This window comes from Neltuma alba, unplaced genomic scaffold (genome assembly GCF_004799145.2).
Source record: "Neltuma alba isolate B1F8T4 unplaced genomic scaffold, ASM479914v2 tig00012763_pilon, whole genome shotgun sequence".
Lineage (NCBI taxonomy): Eukaryota > Viridiplantae > Streptophyta > Magnoliopsida > Fabales > Fabaceae > Neltuma > Neltuma alba.
In genome coordinates, this window is record NW_021637174.1 from 310,906 (window position 1) to 333,659 (window position 22,754).

The window sequence follows — 22,754 nt, forward strand, 5'->3', positions numbered from 1 at the left end:
TATACATTTTTATATAGAATTTATACACACACACACACTATATATATATGAGCGTGGCCGCATATGGAGGATGAGTTTTTTAATCAAATAGTAAAAATTAAAAAATAACATCTTTTATAGGAAAGATAATTAAGACGAGTCAAAATATTTGAATCCATGACTTGGGAGTTAGCTTTAAGCTTGAACCGGTCAAGTCTCCATCTAGAAAATTAGTTAAAAACAATAAATACTTTAGAAATATATTTTTGTTTTCAAATATGAGAAAAAAGAGGAAAAAATATATAGAAAAATGTGATAAGAGAGATTATGACAAGAGAGAATGAATAATTAAGGATAAAATAAGAAAAAGTGCATTAAATGTGAAGACAAACATGATAACCTCTCAAAGTTCCTACTTATTCAACTTGTTTTAGCACTCTTTTATTTGGTTTGGAAGTCAATTTTGTAGGAAAAAAGCCTGAAGCGAGTAAGGAATAGAGACCAGAAGCGGAGAGCTGAAAAGAGACCATTCGCCACGGCACATGGGAACAAACGCCATGGCAGCTCTAACAGAGAGGAAGGAGTGTACTTCTGTGTGAGGTGCCATGGCCCCTGACCATATCCGTCGCGGCGCCCAAGCTGTCCTGAAGGAGTCCTTGTTCGGTGATATCCGCCGCGGCCTATGATCACATGCGCCGCGGGGCCAAAGCCGTTCGCAGAAAGCCATTCTATATAATCTACCACGGTGGATGACCACATCCGCCGCAGCGCCTAACCCCTTGTAACTGTGCATTTTATGATGTAAATTAAAAGTTATGACATGTAAAGAGAGAGACTCGGTTTTTCTGGAGACACTTTGACTTTGGGGCAATTTTGAAGGCTTGCTCTGCTAGGGTTTGGAACTTTGGAGGCTTGGAATCTTTGGGCTCGAAGCTAGAAGAGATTCGAAGCTTGTTACTCGATTTTTTGGGTTTCCTTCTTCTTCCCTTCTTGTTTCTGCAATGACTACTGGCTATTCTTATAGTTGTAGTTTTTTACTCAACATGTATAGCTAAATCAGTTTTTCTAGGGTTATTTTAATCTATTGTATGGATTGAGACTTGATTTTACTATCTCTTGAATATTAATGATAATGTTCAGTTGTTTTTACCTTAAGCTTAATGCTTTCTTATGTCTGGTTATCATTTGGATTGATTGTTTGATTAATTTAACTTGAGAAAGTTAAGTTAATCTGTGAACTTTGGTAAAAACGTGCTAGTCCAGAAATTTAACTGAGTAAATAGACAGTTTGTTGATAGAACAGAGATGTATCTGTTAACTTAACATAGATTAAATGGGTTTTGGTTTTCAAAGTTGAACCTTTTTGAACAAATGCAAGAGATTACTATGTTTTATTGTGATTACAAACATTTGGTTTTGACTTGAGAAAGCTTAATCAATTCTGCAAACCCCGACTAACTGAACTTATTGTTAAGCACTACTTGAGAAGTGATTAATCTAGTTTTATGAAGTATTTTAGTGAAGAATAACCCTAGTCTCTTAATTGTTTCAAAGTCAAGTTGATTTTATACTGCCGTAAATCATTGCTTTCCTAATTTCATTTCACAAACTCTTTTACAACATTTGTCTCACTTAACCTAATCAAGAACAAAATCATGATTTTTAACTCATCTAGCCTTAGTCTCTGAGAGAACGATACTTTTTATATTACTTGTGACCCGTCCACTTGCAGTTTAGCTAATCGGCGAACAAAACACCAAATTGAAGCTTATAAAATAGACCACACCGCTCCTCCAATTTGAAGCTTATAAATAGGACCGGAGGGAGTAGTAAACAAACATGACAGCAGGGAAAAATAGTCAAAATTCTAAGTCCCAGAGAGTGGGCCATTCAATATCCGTCATGGCATCAATGCCTTCTCTTATAATTAAATCACTATATTAACTTCCCCTGTCTTTGTTAGTGTGGGTATATGAAGAAATTGGATCTCCTTCCCCTCCTTCTCTCTCCCCCTCCCTCCCTCCCTCTCCCTCCCTCAATATGTGATAGTCCAGAATAATATCACTACAAATTTTTTTAAGTTGCAAATAAAAGCAACAACTCAATCAATATGCAGTCTCCACATCCCCGAAAGAATATCTATTAAGTATATAATGGAGTTACACATTGTATGGCTAGAAAGTGGTTTAGGAACGTATGTATGAGCCCGAGGTGAGTCTAAATGAATGGCTTAAGCTATTTTGTGAGATGACAGAGAGATCTAGTGCACGTCTTCCACGTCATATACCTCAATTGTTTGTTGGTTATTTGATTTATTATCTTTGTTCATTGATGAGTTAAAGTCTCTTGTGATTGTAGAACCCTTCCTTAATTGACTTGCTTTCTTAGAATATCGAACCACCAATGTTTTGCTATAAGTTTTTGCCAACATCATCGGTTTTCTCCAAATACCACTTTCTGAAACTACCAAAGCCAAAAATGTTAGGCCTCCAATCACAATGAATAAACCTCCAAAACTATACGTGGTGAGACTAGTGCTGGTATTCTCAGACGACGACCCCTTATTTTGTTCTACGACTTCATCGTCATCTCTACTTCCAAAATATTTTCGTTCAATCTGCTCCATTGCGTCACTTTCAGTGACATTTAATATGGCTCTTGAAAAATACGAGGTTATGCTCGAGTTTTTTGGGAACGCCTGGAAGACAAATAGCATAATGTTAAAAGTCGGAATAATCAAGGCCCTACGAGTAGTTGATGTAAAGATCTTAATTTCATCACTAAAAATGTAGGAATTTAAGGGCCCAAGATGAAATTTCATTCTCAATAGATAATATGGCATATGTTTTTAATATATTTTGTAATATACTCCCTCCAGTCTATAGTATAAGATGTTGGTTAGAAAAAAATTATTGTTCAAAATATAAGAAGTTGTCAGGATAATTAATGTAATTTTTTCACTTATGCCCCTATTAAATATAGAAGAGAGAGGAGAGACAATAAAAATATAACATTAAGGGTAACTTTATCATTTTTTGGGGGGTTAAAATAGGAAAACTCTATTGTTTCAGAATAAACTTAATGACTAAATTTTCATCTCTTGATATGTGGGAAAAGTTAACTAACTTCTTATACTCATATAGGATTTAATCAATTTTAGTTCTGAATAGTATTGATATTAAAGTAGGGAAACAAAGAAACTTACGAAACCAAAACCGCCGGTGTGGTAACTAAGTCCGGACATGGCATAACTGGGACCACATTCCTTGAGGAAGACCTTAATATAGGGAGCTTCATCAAAAATAGCATCAACACCGCCATTTCTGCTTCCTTTGTCCAAGGCATCTTTGTATTCTTCGATGGTGCGGAAAGACTTTAGTCTTGATTCATCAAGCTTCAAGCGATCCACTAGCAAATCTCTGACAAATGAGTCACGTTGGTATCCAACGTTAATTTGAGGATCTCTCATGACATCATTAAGACCGATGTAATCAGGTTGTAATTGATCTACTGTCAGTATTGATGACAAGCTTGCTGTGTAGCTTTGCATGAGGATACCCGCTAATATCAACCACAACACCAACACAAACCTCGAACAATTCTTCACTAATGATTCTCCTATGAAATTAATTAAACAAATGTGTAAGTACAGACTTCGTACATATATATAGGATGATGCTTCTCATAAACTACAAAACAACAAGTAGAGATTTAGCATATGAGGACAAGAAGATTAAAATTTACTTTCAGGAAGAACTGCTTGTGTTAAAGGGAGCCACAAGAATGATACAGCTTTATTTAGTTGTTCTCTTGGTGGTGGTGGATTGCCGGGTCCTGCATTCTCATTATGGACATGACGTTCCATGAACCGTAAAGTACATCCTATAAAAATACTGAACATGACGATCGACAGCCAAAGATCCCAACTGAAAGGTCGTACGAAATTCCACATGTGCTTGTTCCAGTTCTGTTCTTGTCGAACTTTTACAAGCATTTTTACACCTGACTCTGCGTATGGTAGTGTAAGGTCTACATAATTTGATCGATTTGCCACAATCGTTACATCTCCCACCACAGCATCATACTTTTCATAAAAACAATGAATCAAACATTAAATTTATGTGCATATATATTATACATCGATCATTTAAAAAAGTGGCATTTCAATGTGGACAATCATGTCTCACCTGTCCAGGAATATTTTGAAGGAGTGTGTCGTAGGTTCCTGCGCTGCCTCCAATGTCGTTTACGAAAGCTCTAAATTCAACAGAAACATTGAAACCTATGTTCTGAAGGTGAGTTGTCGTAGCATTGAAAACCTCGATGGAGAAGCCAGTAACCTTCACCAACTGTTTATCACTTGGATTCACTTGTACATCTACAAATTGAGTGAAACCAGGTTTCTTAGGCACACCAATTATCAACTTCTTGCCCCCCAAAAGTGGGACTACGCCATCACATGTCCCAAGCTGAGCAATGAACCAAACAATAAAAGAAATGAGGCAGACGTAGTCATAGTAAGAAAACTTTGGTTTCGCCATAATCATCAGAATAAATGAAGGAATGGATTAGTGACTTAGTCTGAGTTCAAGTTCTTATACGAAGTAATCAGTGTGCTGCGTATATTCTTTCGTGTGCTGTAAAAACAACAGCAAAGGGAACTATGGCCCTTATTAGTTTGTTCAATTTTCTTTGTCTTTAGGCAAACAGAATAATTTTTCAGGTGAGACAAACCAATGAAGCAAAATATAGGATCTATTTGGTTGGACAGTAACACAAGTTTCTCAATTCATGTCCAGTGGGGCCAAATTTTTGTGGAAGATACTCCTCTGATCCTTAATATATAATCTAATTATTGAGTTGACTTTAGCCCTAAATATAATACCTATTTTTTATATTTATCAATTTTTTTAAATTACTCCTATGGATACTTCCTCAATCATCATCAAATAGAAGATGAATAAAGGATATTAAAAAAGATGACTATAGTGTTTTAAGAAAAACATGTCATATTTCTTATGATTAACTAACTTACCTAACTTCTTTAATATAATCAAATTAGTTAAATAGGTTTTATATTAAGGACCGAAGGAGTACTTTTTAATTTGTAGGAATATATTTGTGTGGTTTAGTGTCGGGGACCATTCGGGTGACAAACGTTTCTGAAATCTTATTGATTTGTTCGGGTGGATTTTGGGATGAAGCAGCTGCAAGTGACAGGGACCTAAAGATATATTTTGTAATTATATAAGATTTCCTTGTCAACAAATGGAAGCCCGTATCAAACGAATGAAAAGTCCTTCCTAGAGATGACACCGAAATTAAACATCATCTTAAAGCCTATAATTTGGTACTCCGCCGGTTCTTAATATAAGACCCAATTATTGAATCAGTTTTGGTCCTAAATATAAGACTCATTTCTCATATTTATCAATTTTCTCTAAATTACTCCTATGGGTACTCCCTTAACCATAATCAACTAGAAGAGGAAGAGGGGGTATTAAGAAAGATTATTATAATATTTTAGGAAAAATGTATTACATTTTTTATAATTAACTAACTTACCTAACTTCTTTAATATAATCAAATTAGTTAAATGGGTCTTATATTAAAGACTGGAGGAATATTATGTTACTTGTAAGAATTTCTTTGAATTATAAGGTAAATTAATCCTGGAAAAAATCAGCATCTTGGAATAAAATGTGAAATTTCTCAATCATGTGTACTCAATTGATAATTTGAACATTTTAAACGGAACAAAAAAAGGGTCGAATTAATTAGATGAAACACCATATATGCTGGCCTTCGAAGTCTATCTGTTCATGTTTTTCTCTTTTTGAACTCAAATTCATTTTGAACCGTCCGTTTGGCTTGGATTATAAAATAATTGCTTCTTTTTTCCCCTTGGAAGAGGAAATTAATATAACTTTTTATCCTATATTTGAAGATGAAATATTTTTATGACGGTTTGAGACAAGATTTGCATTAATATTAATTCTGTTCAAATCAAATATATATTTGGACAAAGATGTTGGATACGTAGGGCTAAATAATTGGAAGTAAGAATGAGTTGGATTGCGACATTGAGAAGACTTTTATCCGGGATGCTTCGGAGAAGCTAAGAGCAAAGTCAAAACCGTGTAATTAATTCCATAGTAGACATTACACCTGTAACGTCCTGAATTTATTTTAGGAACTAGAGATCTTACGAAGGCGTTAGAAGTTAGAACTAAGTATTGTAGGAAATCACTAACCTAATTGCATCATCACACCGTTATTAATTATAAGCTTCTAAACTTCCCATATGTTGATTAATTAAATTCTTAATCATAATTAAAGATGTATGAAGCAAGCCATAATCGGTGCCAGGTATCAAACTTGTCTTCATATTCTTTTGAGCACAGAAGCTCATCAGTAACAGCTGTCGACTACGTTCAAAATTAAATAAAGTTTTTTTATAGTTGTACAAAAAACTAATAATAAGTTATTAAATAAATACTTTATGATTAAATAGATCACTTAGTTATAATCGAGTGAAGTAAGCATTTGATCTGACATATTAATCTTGTATTTCTGACATTTTCAACATTAAAAATTGCCACGCGTTGGATATTTTTAGAGATCAATCTCAGTTTATTTCAAGACCATTCAAAAACAGAAACTAGTTTGCTTAGACGTATATTTAGGATAGAAAAGAGTAATATTTAAACTAATAAATAATCTATGTCCGTTAGCTATCTTTCTTGGTAATTTACTTAATTCTTTCCCATGGTTGAACATCATCGGCTTGACTCGTTCATGAGAAACTACGAGTCAAACCGACCAAAATCTATAGTTCACATAAAGACACACACAATGCAGCGCTCGGTCGGCCCGATTATGGAAAACAGATTTTATGAAATTAACATTTGATTTTTTTGGCCAACGGAAATTAATATTTGAATTGATCAAATCCCAATGTTCCATCTCGATCCTATTAGTTTATTAGGCCTAATGAATTGATTTAGCTAGCGAGTGACCTAATTGTTTGACATTTAATTTAATCTTCTTCTTTTTTGGAAAAATATTAGGATAGATTTTTAATTGTTTGTTACCAAATTTTTGAACAAAAATATATACACACACATGATAACATATGTACATGTTTTCTTTTTTATACCAGGCTTCTCTACGAATATAATTTACAGTTCAAGTTACTCGGTGTCTTTACATACTCAGCTTTTTCAAGAATCATAAAGAGAAAAAGAATATATATCTTTGGAGGAAAATAAAACTAATCATCTATATGTGTGTGAAATTTTATATATATATATATATATATATATATCAAAAGGAAATAAGAGGCTACCCAGTGGCATACGTGAACGCTTAAATATGAGAGGCCATAGGCACAATCCGCCTGTAAGTCGTTAATACCTGCTACTTTAAATTATATTTTAAAAAAAACAAAAAGAGGAAAAACAAGAGTTAAAAAAAACGGACAAGGTAGTACAATACCGGTACTACGGGGGTGTTTGGATAAAAACCAAACCATGGTTTCAGAAGTGCTTTTACGGATTACGAAGTAAATATGTGGAGGAGATTACCTCGTTTTGCGTAAAAATACTTCTGAAACCATGGTTTTGGGTTTCCCAAACACCCCTTACATAATATTAGCATATAATACATGTATCCGTTTCAGTCAGTTAGGTCAAAGTAGATGAGCTGTCAGCATTTGGTTCGTGCCACGTGTATTGTGGGTTTCTGTCCCTCACTCCTGTGTGATGTAAAAGGAAAGGATTTCTCCTCTTTCCTTCCCTTCTTTTCACCCCGTTTTTTTAAAAAACCATAACGTCAACAATCAAATGATTTCTATTTTATTTCTTTACAAAATGTTTGTTTTATTTTCTTTAAAGAAGTTTGAAAGTATTCATATCAAATTTTAGTAGTATAAATTTAATTATTTATTTTTAATTTATAATTTAATATTTTCATAATAATTTCATGAAAGATTAAATATGAATCATTCAATTGTAGAGATATAATGATTAGAAAAGTAGTGGAGGAGAGAAGAGGATGGGACAAGACCGAAGCATATTTTATGGATATCCTTGGTTTCTGGCATATAAATGTATAAAATATCTGGGATTTAACAAATCTGGAAACACAACTCACCAGCAATATCCTACTTTTCACATCCCACGTTAGCTCTAAATTCGAATCTCTATCGTCAAACCATTTACTCAGCAAAATCAACTACTGACTTGCGTACCACATTTTTTAATTTTATTAACGGTTATCTGTTTCCATCTGGTGAATCTGAAGCTGAAGTATCTATCGCAGCTGGAGAATCAGAGCTTGGATGAACAGTGTTATCTCTGGAACGTGTAGGAGTACTACCGAACAAATACTTCTCACTGTAAGCTCTAGCCATTGAAATGGGTTTTTGCCAAATAACACTTTCTGAGACTATCAGTGCCAAAACCGTAGCGATTCCAGTGACCAAGAAAAGCCCTTGAAAGCTATGAAAAGTAAGGTTCGTTGTAGTTGTTGATGACACTTGCCCAGTTTGATCTTGGACTCTTCCATTGTCATCATCCCCAAAATATTTCTTCTGAATACGATCCATTATATCACTCTCAGTCACATTCAAGATAGCTCTTGAAAAGTGAGAGGTTAGATTAGAGCCAAGCTGAAACGCCTGAAAATAAATAAAACTTGCAGTAAAATTTAATGGCGTAATTAATCTACCTTAAATGACTACCAAATAGATAAACCTTTATGTGAGAAAGAGACACTTACAAAACCAAAGCCATCTGCTAGATAGGTTGGTCCGGCCATCACGTAGTTGGATCCAAATTTATTAAGGTAAAGCTTAAGAAAAGGAATTTCGTCAAATATAGCTGCGACACCACCTCCCTGGCTTCCTTTTGATAAAGCTTGGTGATATTCAGAAAGGTTATCATAAGCCCTCAGCTTGGAGGGATCAAGCTTTAATCTGTGCACCAAAAGATCTCTTACGAAAGAATTAGCTTGATAGCCAACATAATAACCCCCTTTTCTTAGATCATTCACATTCAGAAAACTAGGTTGTAGCTGATCCACCGTTAGTATCGTTGTCAAGCTCGCAGTGTAACTCTGCATCAGCACGAAGGCTAATAATAGCCAAACCATCAACACAAATCTCGAACAGCTCTTGACTACAACCTCTCCTGAAAGTTGAACAATAGTTTGAACCATACTATATATGATGAAATGGAATAATCAATCAGAGGATATATGTGGATAAAGGAGTGAGTTTTAAAACTTACGATCAGGAAGCACGGCCTGTAATAATGGAAACCATAGAATGGTGACTACGTTGAGCTGTTTCGGTGAAGTAGTTTGGGATCCTCTTTCAGGCAAATTGTTTACATTTCGTTCCATGATTGATATGACGAAACCGATAGAGATAGAGGCGATGGCTATGCTAAGCCACAGGCCCCAACTGAAGGGTTTCACGAAAATCCACATGGTTCGGTGCCTCCCATGTTTGGCTGTTACTATCATCGATACTCCTGTCTCCGTTTATGGCAGCGTAAAATCCACAAACCTCGAACGGTTGGCCACGATCGTCACGTCTCCCACCACAGCATCGTACTGTGTTCCATGAAATTTCCAACAAGAAAATGGGAAGTTTTATTATTCAGAAGGGAAAAAAGTACTGTTTTAATGATCGATGGCTAGTTACCTTTTCAGGAATTTGCTGGATGAGGGAATCGTATGTGCCGGCGCTTTGTCCTGTTTGATTGACGTAGGGAATAAACTCAGGAGAAACCTTAAAGGGTAGGTGCTTTATTACGGCATTAAAGACATCAATGCAATATCCTCCAGAGACTTTGTACTTATTTTCACGAGGTTCCCATCGTACTTTCACGAATTGGGTGAAACCATCTTTCTTTGGTACGCCTATTCTCAGCAAATTGGGTGACCCATTCACAGTTTGGGAGTTTTGTAGCAGAAGAAGCTGCAAAAGAAGCCAGAAGAGAAGGCACTTCAAGGACTCAGCCATCTGACCACTACTCATGAGTTAACTGTCCTTTGGTTTTAAATTTGCTAATATATGCCTATATAAGGATTAGTTAAATATTTAAGGAAAATAGGAAAAACTAAAAACTTTGCAGTGGGAAATTATATACTGTGCCAATCATTTTCTTGACCAATTCACATTTGGAATAATTAAAATAATCATCTTTATCAATTCGCCCACGCAAACGAGTAAATTTTGAAATAAAACATCATTTTTATTGGGCGGAAAGGCTGATTATAGCTATTTCGTAATAAAGTCAAGACACAAGTTACTGTTTCATGAATTAGTAATATATGCACGACGTGTTAACATAATCGAGTCATCAACACGAATAGATACCTGAATATTCTTTATATGTGACGAAGAAATATTTGACTTTGGTACAGCATCATCTTTTTATGCTTTTAGCTAATAAAAAAAATTCTCGAATGACGATTTTTCAATCTAATTATTTTTGTTTTGTAAAATTAAACTTAACATATCAAGTTGTTAACACTTAGAATTGCAACATTGACCTTTTTGTTATTAAAATTGATAATGTTAGGATGATATTACTACAAATACATTTTATAAAATTAAGAGACTAAGTGTAAAAAATTATGGAACCTACATCGACTTTTTCCAAAAAAGTTATAATAAACAATTTAAATATTGTTATAGATGTATAAAAAATGTGTTTTAGTTTTCTTTTGGGCTTTGTCTGATTTTCATATTTATATTTGAGCCCATGTTCGTATCCGCCCAGCTCACGAAGTTCTGCTTCGGCCCATGAGTTTCTTTGGAAGAATGTTAGCCCATAACATAGTAACGACAAAAGTTCAAATCCAACACAAAGCCTATGGTGAAGTATCAGCATTTTTTCGGCATGTATCATAAATAATCCTCTTGCGAGGGACTTATTGAGATTGCCTTTCAATGACCTTAACTTAAAAAAAAAAATGAAGAAAAAGAAAAAGGGGAAAAGTATATTTTACATTAAAATGTTCACATTAAATTCTAGAATTTTTGATGGAATTGACATATTACATATAATTAATTTTCCAAGGCATACAGGCATGACCATAGGGAGAGCAGGCTTCAGTTTCTTCAGTGTTCATCCGTGTTTTATGAGAGGGGACTTTATGCGGACAAGTAGTTATATACTACCAAAACGACGTGCTCTTATATACTGCCATGTTAATTTCCTTGAAACATCAGTTTTGACTTGCTAACATATCGTTCAGAGAATTTAAGGGGACCATGCAAGGTAGAGATTAGGAAGGCCACATATTGATCTTTAAATATGCTTTACTTGAAATGTCGATGGTGTTGACTCTTTTTCATTTCCTGTGCTTCATTTCAACATTTTAATGGTGATGGGACGGAGAAAACGATGTGTTCCAAATTGGAATTCTCTATTTCTAAAACGGGTGCTGCGTTTTTTTTTTTTACCAAAACAATAATTGCTTCTCTTTAACTTTCTTCATGCTTTTGCAGATTGATGAGTTTCTTCAAATTGCTAACTTGAGTATCAAACAAAAGCCTGGCGCAAATTTTAAACAAAAAAAAAATGAAACCAAAGGGGGCAAAAAGAAAAAGAAATATACATGGTTTTCGTATACAACTTGACTATTACTACTTCACACAAACTGATTACTCTAAATCTTAAAACTTATTAGGAGTTGATCCGATATCACTATATACTAAATTATTTATCCAAGCAATGTCTTAGCTAAGTAGCCGCTTAAGGAAGAGATGCCACCAATATCTTTGCGTGGTTATAGTATCCATCTTCTGATCCAATATTTTCTCTGTTTATAGAACCTTCTCCATCCTCAACATTTCTCCTTACTGTAGAACTTTCCTCTGGCGGATTAATTCTTGTACAACTCCGACCCAACAATCCATTGCTATACATTTTCATTAGCATAACATGTCTTCTCCAAACACGATGTTCAGAGACTAACAAAGCTAGCAGTGAAAGAATTCCAAACACCACAAACAAACCTGCAAAGCTGTATGCGCTGAGGCTGGCACTATCACCATCTAACGATGAAGTAGATTTGCCATCATCATCGTCATGAGTTTTAAAATATTTATCCTCGATGCAGTCCATTTCATTACTCTCGCTTACATTTAATATCGCTTGAGAGAAGTACGAGGTTAAGGTGGAATTCTTACGAAATGCCTGAAAAATTATGCAATGCAGACATGTTACGAATTGTATTGAAATTTCCAACCATATCAGCAAACAAAAGTTCTGCACAACACCCCAACGTATACATCGCAAAAGAAAATATAGAATGGAACTTACAAAGCTAAATCCACCCGTGCGGTGCCTAGGCCCCACCATGGCATAATTTGAACCATATTTCTTAAGGAAGACTTTCATGTAGGGAACTTCGTCAAAAATGGCATCGACGCCACCTTTACGGCTTCCTTTGTCCAAGGCCTCCTTGTAACTTTCGATGCCAGCGTATTCCTTCACCCTTGAACTATCAACCTTCAAGCTATCAACCAGTAAGCCGCGGATGAATGAGCCATAGTGGCATCCAACGTAAATGTTGGGATCTGTTCTAATTTCATACTCACTAGAAAAACGAGGTTGGAGCTGATGTACGGTCAAGATTGATGAAAGGCATGCCGTGTAACTTTGCATCAGTACAAATACTAGAATCAGCCACATCACCAGCACAAACCTAGAACAATTTTTGGCCAATGATTCTCCTACCAATAGTACAGAAGTCAATTAATAAAGAAAAACAAATAGGAAGAAAGGGAAACATATTGAATCTTGCGTGTGCAAGGTTATGATGCTTACTTTCAGGAAAAACCGCTTGCACTACGGGAAGCCACAAGATAGAAACCCCACTAAGTTGCTTTTTGATTGGAGAATTTTGGCGTGTTGAACCTTCCTGGACATGGCGTTCCGTGAATATTATGACAGCCCCCGTGAAAATACAAACCACGACAATGCATAGCCACATGTCCCAGGTAAATGGTCGTACAAAAATCCACATATTCAAGCGTGGATCATGTCGAACTTTCACAAGCATCCTCAGGTCAGACTGTGCATATGGCAACGTAAAATCTACGAAGTTCGACCTGTTTGCCACAATCGTCAAATCCGCCACTGCAGCATCGTACTATTCATAAAAAGGAAAGTCAAATGTTCAAGTTAGAATCTTTATCTGAATTATGGTGAAGGATAAAATTCAAAACATTCTGTTGCTAAAATACTATCTCCTGTACTAGTTATAAGACCTTGTTTGTAGTTTACAAACAAGGTCTTATAACTAGTACATGAGATAGTATTTTAGCAAACTACAAACAAAGTCTTATAATTAGGAGCAGAGGTAATAGTGAAGAGGATGGATATTCTAAGCCTAAACTAAATTAACCTCGTCATACAGTCAGCTGGTCTGCAAGAACAATATAAACAGATTAAATTGTATTGCTACTGAATTGAAAAGAGATAAAAATACACGGGGCTTCTGTAAAAACCCATATTAGGATTACAAAACTCGACAGGTCGTTAAACCGAATGATGAGATACTGATGATTTAAGAGTGAACGGTTCGAATGGTCTCTTCTCTAATCATACTAACTAATCTCTCTCTCTCTCTCTCTACTTCAGGAGATCATGTTCACACCAACAGTGTTATACATATGTGCATCAGCGCACCCGCGCGCGAACACACGCACATCCAAGATATAGTATAGTGTCTAACCTTTCCTTGGTGAACCTCGTAGACGAGTCCATCATAACCCCCACTAGTTTTTCCACTTTTGTCGACAAAAGCACTAAACTCGTAGGAAATATTGTAATTTGAACGCCGAAGGTAAGCTATTGTAGCCAAGAAAACGTCAATTGAATAGCCAGTAACATTCAAGAGCTGAGTCTTGTTGAAAGGATTCAGTTGTGCATCCACAAACTGGATGAAGCTTGGTTTCTTAGGGACACCAATTATCAACTTCTTCCCTCCAAGGAGTAACCCTGCATCATCGCTTGCTCCAATCTCAGCCGTTAACAAGACAGCAAAAGAAATTATTATAAGGGAAGCATGGCAATAGAAGTTTAGGCTGGCCATCTCGTATAAGTTACGTGAGCAAGAAAAATGAAGAAATTGAGAAGCTAGTTGGGTCCATATGGTCTGAGTCTGTGCAGCTTTATATGTTTATATGATGAACTAGCAAGCTCCCGTGATGGTGACTTGTATTTGGCTATTGGCTATGGGATGTTAATTCGTTAGTTACAAGGGATTTGAATCCACGGCTCTCTGGTCCCAAAAAAAAAAGGGAATAATATCAATGACTTGCGTCTTGATAGCTAGCTTCAATCTTCAAGTCGGAGCCCATAATCGGTTGATATTTGCTCTAGTGGTTAGTTATATATGAGATTGACTTGTTCGCAGTTTATGAGTCTTGTCAAGTTATAATAATGCTTTTCAAAGAAAGAGCTTCATTATGCAATTCATAAATTATATATGAGATTGACTTGTTCGCAGTTTATGAGTCTTGAGTCGACCTATGCAAATTTCCAACTTCGCAGAAGAGGAGAACATATATATATAACACTGATTTTTTATGTTTTACATGAAATTTTGAAAAAACAAAAACAGAAACTCACAATATATAATTTATGAACGGTGGACCTTGATAGATTTTTTTTCTTACCAACAACTTATTAGAGTTCTGTATATTATATACAAATTAAAATTATTTAATATTATTTTTTATTAACGTATTATTTATTTTCTATTAATATTTGAATCCTTGACAGTTGGGCCCAAAAAAAAAGAAAGAAAGAAAGAATCGTTGACTTCAGAGCCAGCTTTGATCAAGTCTAAGCTCTCGTGGTTTATTCAAGTCTCATTTTTAATTCACACGCGGTCTCCCTGAAACCTGATAGTGCAGGATTCCCAGAAATTTCGAGGAAGACCATATATTGCTCTAAAGATTCATTCGGCTCCGGAATACTCATTTTTAAATAAAAATTAAATTGTATGAAATTCATTTCAATTATTTAATTATTTATTGTTAAATAAAAATCTTGAAATAATAGTTATATGTTTTATTTTATTATTTTATTTTTAAATTAAACTATTAAAATTTAAAAGTTCTTTAAATTTAATAAGATCGAAGCCACAAAATGCACTGACTAGAGTTTTGACCATTCAAATAAGTATATTTTGAATATCCCTTCAGAATATGACATTAAACCAAATCCGTTGGACCCAATAAAAAGTCTTTTTGATGTAACGAAGCATGAATTCAATTTTTTTGTGAGAAGCATCATTGTCCTCAACCAAAAACAAGAGTGTCAGGGCAGATAATTACCTATTAGATTAGCCGAATCGATGTCATATACTACTTATGATTTTTAATATAAGAACTAGTTAAATAATTTAAATAGAATAAAAAAATTTGTTAAATTAATTATTTATAATAATATGTATTGTCTTCCCTTAAATACCGTTACTAATAATGTATATTAATTAAAATAACTATTTAATGAAACATTTAATATGCACAATTACTATAAAAATTACCTTAAAAAAATAAATATAAAAGGCAAAATAGATTAGGATCTTATATTACGTATCTGATTTTTAAAATAATTTCACAATATAAAAGAGAAGTCATTGAAAACAAAATTGTGTGTAAGGGTATGAAATTTAAAAAGACGTTACAATACTAAAAATACAAACCAATATGTTAATTTCATTTAAAATGGAAAAAATTACTGAAAAATACTTAAAAATGAATTTATGAAAAAATATTTCTTATTTTTTCCGTTATTTGTTCCCCTCCCCTTGGCTATAGGAACTTGCTATGGTATGATTTAATTTTCACCATGTTAATTAATCTATTCCCCACCCCCACGCACACGACTTTGATATCGTGGGCCCTATATTAAAAAAAATAAATAAAAGATCATTAATTTCAATGGACAAAACAACTAGATAGTAATAACTAATAAGTAATGAAGTCAAGATTCTGCTTGATGAAAAAGGGATGTAATTACAATGTCTTAATAATTAATTAAAACGATCAACCCCTAGAGATTCATGAATGTTGTTTGCATTTGACGAAGGGGGCATTCTTTTTCACTGAAACGAAGGTGGTAAAAGTATAACTATAAGTCTTTGTTTTTTTTTTTTTTTGGGTCAACAGTACCTCTCATCCTTAATAAAAAAGCCAACTAACTAATTTGAGTAGACTAAGAAAACAAGTTAAATTAGTTATTTGTAATAAATAGATATTGTCTTTTGTAAAATATTCTTACTAATTAAGTGTGTTGGTTAGAATTATCATTATTAGAAGAATTACCTTAAAAAAATACATAAATACGAGAGATAAAATAAATTGGATTTTTATATTTAGGATCAAAATAAAAGTAAAAAAAAATTTTATATTAAAGACAAGAGGTAATATTATTTAAGTTATTAACAACCCCATTTTTTTCCCCATACATTAATAGTTTGATATTATAAATCGCATGTAACCTTTAACCTCTCGTTTATAAGAAAATCTTTAATGTCACTATATTACAAAACTATTAATGCCATATGGTCAAGTATTCAAGTTAAACTCTGATTTAAAGATGATCAGTTACCCGAAAATTACTCCATTGTTTGCAAAATAGAACGTTCATCTGAAAATAGCGCGAGAGACTAATTGCTAATAGCGGGTGCTATCAAATTGGACAAAATTCACCTAAGCAACATATGCTCTTTTTTTTTTTTTGGGCATCTAAGTAACAAATACTAATAAAACATGACAACGTGCAAATTCTAGGCATTATCATTAATATCTATGATAATCTTCTTTTGCTAACAATATATATCATAATATTTTTAACAAAATGTATTATTCATAAATTATGAAAAATTATAATAAAAAATACCCTTATCAGTGTGTAATAAAAACGCATTTTAGTTCATATTTTCTTTTGGGCTTTGTCAGGTTTTCATTGGTCATGTTCCAATTTTCTATGTTAATAACTTCAAGCCCAGTGTTATATTCACTATTTTGGGCCAACCTTTCGTTTCCCGTAGCATATTAACAACTTTAATTCAACATCTTAGCATATTGACAACTTTCACGGGCATTCGCCCCCCGGGAGATTACCATGATAGCATATGACGTTATTTTTCTCTCCCAGACTTCAGAGAAAATATATGGTAATTTACAATATTACAAAAATTTCATCAGTAATTTACTTCCCGACAATAGAATTAGTTTTTTTACTTATAAAATAATCTATTTCAAAAGAGTTAAAATTATTTAATTTAATTAACTTTAATATCATGTAAAATAAAATCTGCAAAGCCCTAATTAAACTCTCACGGCGATTGAATCTTATATCCAGTTGGAAAAAGGAATTTCACCGTAGAAAAGAGAATTCTCAAATATCGAGTCTGTGAAGTTTAATGTCGACCACCTCCCTCAATTTACTTTGCCAGTTGGCCAAATGCACTCGTATGCTTAATTATTTATTTGTAAGGGGAAAGACGTAATTTGAATAAACTTCGATCAAAATTTAGGTTAAAAGATAATAATTATCTTTAAAATTTTATAAAATATTTCACATATCAAAGCATACATATTTTTTAAAAATGAAAAAATAGAAAAAGAAAGTCTCTCGTCATAATTTTGTTAATAGGGATATTCTAAATCAGAGTACCAGTAAAGATAAAATTTTTATCATCAATAAAATTCTGAATGAAAGATTGTTCCCAATTTTTCCTTAAAACATAGCATACACACACACACACATGTATGTACGTATGTATGAAGGGAGTTAATAAAGATAAACATGGCTTCCATATAAAACTTGAATATTACTACTTCACACAACCTGATTAACTAGCTGGCTCTAAATTTTAAACTTATTAGGAGTTGATCTGATATCACTGTATATTAAAGTAATTATCCAAGCAATGTTTTAGCTACGTACCACTTAAGGAAGAGATGCCACCAATATCTTTGCGTGGTTATAGTATCCATCTTCTGATCCAATATTTTCTCTGTTTCTCGAACCTTCTCCATCCCCAACATTTCTTCTTCTTGTAGAACTTTCCTGTGACCGATTAATTCTTGTACAACTCCGATCCAACAATCCTTTGCTATACATTTTCATTAGCATAACATGTCTTCTCCAAATACGATGTTCAGAGACTAACAAAGCTAGCAGTGAAAGAATTCCAAACACCACAAACAAACCTGCAAAGCTGTATGCGCTGAGGCTGGCACTATCATCATCTAACGATGAAGTAGATTTGCCATCATCATCGTCATGAGTTTTAAAATATTTATCCTCGATGCAGTCCATTTCATTACTCTCACTGACATTTAATATCGCTTGAGAGAAGTAGGAGGTTAAAGTGGAATTCTTAGGAAATGCCTGAAAAATTATGCCAAAATGCAGACATGTTACGAGTAGTATTGAAATTTCCAACCATATCAGCAAACAAAAGTTCTGCATAACACACCAACGTATATATCCCAAAAGAAAATATAGAATGGAACTTACAAAGCCAAATCCACCAGTGCGGTGCCTAGGCCCCACCATGGCATAATTTGAACCATACTTCTTAAGGAAGACTTTCATGTAGGGAACTTCGTCAAAAATGGCATCGACGCCGCCTTTACGGCTTCCCTTGTCCAAGGCCTCTTTGTAACTTTCGATGCCAGCGTATTCCTTCACCCTTGAACTGTCAACCTTCAAGCTATCAACCAGTAGGCCATGGATGAATGAACCATAGTGGCATCCAACGTAAATGTTGGGATCTGTTCTAATTTCATTCTCACTAAGAGAACGAGGTTGCAGCTGATGTACGGTCAAGATTGATGAAAGGCATGCCGTGTAACTTTGCATCAGTACAAATGCTAGAATCAGCCACATGACTAGCACAAACCTAGAACAATTTTTGGCCAATGATTCTCCTACCAATAGTACAGAAATCAATTAATAAAGAAAAACAAATAGGAAGAAAGGGAAACATATTGTATCCTGTGTGTGCAAGGTTTTGATACTTACTTTCAGGAAAAACGGCCTGCACTACGGGAAGCCACAAGATAGAAACCCCACTAAGTTGCTTTTTGATTGGGGAATTTTGGCGTGTTGAATCTTTCTGGACATTGCGTTCCATGAATATTATGACGGCCCCTGTGAAAATACAGACCACGACAATGCATAGCCACATGTCCCAGGTAAATGGTCGTACAAAAATCCACATATTCAAGCGTGGATCGTGTCGAACTTTCACAAGCATCCTCACGTCAGACTGTGCATATGGCAACGTAAAATCTACGAAGTGCGACCTGTTTGCCACAATCGACAAATCCGCCACTGCAACATCGTACTATTCATAAAAAAGAAAGTCGAAAGTTCAAGTTAGAATCTTTGTGTGAATTATGGTGAAGAATAAAATTCAAAACACCCTGTTTCTAAAATAGTAAAGAGAATGGATATTCTCAGCCTGAACCGAATTAACCTCGTCATAAAGTCAGCTGGTCTGCAAGAACAATAGAAACAGATTTCTTAAGTTGTATTGCTACTGAATTGAAAAGAGAAAAAAATACCGGGGCCTCTGTAAAACCCATATTAGGATTAAAAAACTGGACAGGTCGTTAAACCGAATGATGAGATCCTGATGATTTAAGAGTGAACGGTTCGAATGGTCCCTTCTCTAATCATACTAACTAATCTCTCTCTCTACTTCAACACCAATATACTTTAGGAGATCACGTTCACACCAACAGTGTTATGCATCCACACACAAACACATATATATACGCTCACATCCAAGATATGGTATAGTGTCTAACCTTTCCGTGGTGAAGCTGGTAGAGGAATCCATCATAACCGCCAGTAGTTTTTCCACTTTTGTCGACAAAAGCACTAAACTCGTAGGAAATATTGTAATTTGAACGCCGAAGGTAAGCTATTGTAGCCAAGAAAACGTCAATTGAATAGCCAGTAACATTCAAGAGCTGAGTCTTGTTGAAAGGATTCAGTTGTGCATCCACAAACTGGATGAAGCTTGGTTTCTTAGGAACACCAATCACCAACTTCTTGCCTCCAAGGAGTGACCCTGCATCATCGCTTGCTCGAATCTCAGCTGTTAACAACGCAGCAAAAGAAATCATTATAAGGTAAGCATGGCATAGAAAATTTAGGCTGGCCATCTCGTATAAGTTACGTGAGCAAGAAAAATGAAGAAATTGAGAAGCTAATTGGCTATATAGTCTCCGTCGGTGCAGCTTTATACGTGCCTATATTTACAAGAAAAATGGCGATAAGATCCCTTAAAATCATTCTAAAGTCCAAAAAAACTCATTGTAAAAATTTTATCTGTTTAATTATCAAATTGTTCTTTTTTCTTAAGTACGTATTAACAATTAAAACAGCAGTTGTGAACAATTTAAAATGTAAAAATTAACAACTATTGCGGTGGATATTAATAATATATTTTCTCAGCACATTACAAAATGTAATATATGAGTTGTTAATATCTGCTATGATCGTTGTTAAGCCTTACACTTTAAATTGTTAATAACTACACTTTCAGTTATCAATACAAACTTTGAAGAAAAAAAAGATAAGAGCAATTTAGTAATTAAACAAATAGATTCTCTTACAATGAGATCCTTTGAGACTTCAAAATAATTTGATGATTTTAAATGATTTTTTTATTTAATTCTCTTATGTGAGAATTTATTACAATTTTTTTATTTAATTCTCTTATGTGAGAATTTATTACAATTTTTTTATTTAATTCTCTTATGTGAGAATTTACTACAATTTTTTATTATTTATATGATTCTTCAATGAACTGGCAAGCGCCTGTGATGGTGACTTTGTATTTGCTGTGGGATGTTAATTCGTTAATTACGAGGGATTTGAATCCATGGCTCTCTGATCCCACAAACAGGGAATAATATCGATGACCTGAGTCTTGATAGTCAGCTTCAAACTTCAAGCCTGAGCCAAGTGGCTAGTTCTATATAATACTGACTTGTTTGCAGTTTACGAGTCTTGAAAAAAGACCTTGGCTATGCAATCATATATGGAATCACTGCAATGGACAACCCCTCGGCTGGACGCGACCAATACAAATTTCAAACTTCGCAGAAGAGGAGAACATATATATATATAACACTGATTTTGTACGTTTTACATGAAATTTTGAAGAAAAAAAAAACAATAGTAAAGAAACTCACAATATATAATTTATGAATTGTGGACCTTGATAGATTTTTTTTCTTTTTTCCCCATTACCAACAGCTTATGAGAGTTCTATATATTATATATAAATTAAAATTATTTTTTTAATTAACGTATTATTTATTTTCCATTAATATTTGAATCCTTGACTGTTGGACAAAAAATAGAAAGAAAGCAAACGAATCCTTGACTTCAGAGCCAGCTTTGATCAAGTCTAAGCTCTTAGGTTTATTCAAGTCTCATTTTTTTTCCTAAAGCATAGGTATCCTTCTATTAGAGGCAATTCTATTCGAGACACTGTTGGACACTAAATATGGACACCTCTCCCAGCGGAGATTCAAATCTTGATTCGTCACGTTATAAAAGACTAACCCCTTCTACTAGACCTAATTCCCGTTAGTATTCAAGTCTCATTTAATTTACGCAGCGGTCTCCCTGAAACCTGAATACCATGGGATCCCAAAAATTTTGAAGAAGACCAGATATTGCTTTTGGTCCGTTTGGTATGATGGAAAATGTAAGGAGAGAACAGGAAAAAAAAAAGTTCGATTTAAAAAATTAAAAAAATAAGATTAAAAGTTTTTAATTAATTTTTATTATTATTTTAGATTACTTCTTTTTTTAATTAAAATTTCAAAACCTCACTTCTCTAATTTTTTATAAATAGAGCTAATTAAAATTTTTCTTCCTTTCCTCTCCTCTCCATTTTTCTCATATCAAACACTACCTTAAATATTCATTCGGCTCCAGATTACTCATTTTTAAATAAAAATTAAATTGTATGAAATTAATTTCAATTATTTAATTATTTATTTTTAAATAAAAAATCTTGAAATAATAGTTATAATTTTTATTTTATTTTTTAATTTTTAATTTTTTTACCTGGAATTATTTTATTTTTAATTTAAACTATTAAAATTTAAAAGTTCCTTAGATTCAATAAGATCGAAGCCGCAAAATGCACTGACTAGAGTTTTGAATTAGTGGGGCAGTCAATTTTTTTCAAATAGATATCTTATACTACCTTTAATTCTTAATATAAGAACCAATTGACTAATTTGAATATATTAAAAAAAGTTTATTAAGTTATGTATTTGCAATAAATATGTGTTGTCTTCCCTTAAATACCCTTATTAATAATATGTATTAACTAAAACTATTATTTAATGAAACATTTAACATGTCCAGCTACTATAAAAACTACCTTAAAAATAAATAAATATGAGAGATAAAGTATATTGAGGTCTTATATTTAGAATCAAATTAAAAGTTAAACTACCTCTTATATTAAGAATCGAACATAGTATGTAATTGATTTTTAAAATAATTTCACAACATAGAAGAGAAGTCATTGAAAACAAAATTTTGTGTAATGGTAAGAAATTTAAAAAGAAGTTACAATAATTCTTACCGAAAAAAAAAAATCCAATATGTTAATTTCATTTAAAATGAAATAAATTATGAAAAATACATAAAAATGAATTTGTGAAAAAAAAAATCATTTTTTTTCCG

At 33.6% G+C, this 22,754-nt stretch overlaps 3 protein-coding genes and 1 pseudogene across 3 annotated transcripts; all 4 read right to left on the minus strand.

The window, feature by feature from the left end:
- Positions 1–2,239: 2,239 nt before the first annotated feature.
- On the minus strand, positions 2,240–4,520 carry LOC114730733 (glutamate receptor 2.9-like). Its single transcript, XM_028917842.1, has 4 exons — positions 4,167–4,520; positions 3,724–4,063; positions 3,185–3,597; positions 2,240–2,677 (listed from the first exon to the last, which is right to left on the minus strand). The coding sequence occupies exons 1-4, from the start codon at positions 4,518–4,520 to the stop codon at positions 2,240–2,242; spliced, it is 1,545 nt and encodes a 514-aa protein (XP_028773675.1).
- A 3,734-nt stretch (positions 4,521–8,254) lies between these two features.
- LOC114730734 (glutamate receptor 2.9-like) lies at positions 8,255–10,009 on the minus strand (annotated as a pseudogene).
- Positions 10,010–11,750: 1,741 nt separating this feature from the next.
- Positions 11,751–14,097, minus strand: LOC114730735 (glutamate receptor 2.9-like). Its single transcript, XM_028917843.1, has 4 exons — positions 13,738–14,097; positions 12,828–13,152; positions 12,321–12,733; positions 11,751–12,194 (listed from the first exon to the last, which is right to left on the minus strand). Exons 1-4 carry the CDS (start codon positions 14,095–14,097, stop codon positions 11,751–11,753), a joined length of 1,542 nt encoding a protein of 513 aa, XP_028773676.1.
- A 3,875-nt stretch (positions 14,098–17,972) lies between these two features.
- On the minus strand, positions 17,973–20,203 carry LOC114730736 (glutamate receptor 2.9-like). The gene is made up of 4 exons (XM_028917844.1): positions 19,844–20,203; positions 19,053–19,377; positions 18,546–18,958; positions 17,973–18,416 (listed from the first exon to the last, which is right to left on the minus strand). The coding sequence occupies exons 1-4, from the start codon at positions 20,201–20,203 to the stop codon at positions 17,973–17,975; spliced, it is 1,542 nt and encodes a 513-aa protein (XP_028773677.1).
- Between the last annotated feature and the right edge of the window lie 2,551 nt (positions 20,204–22,754).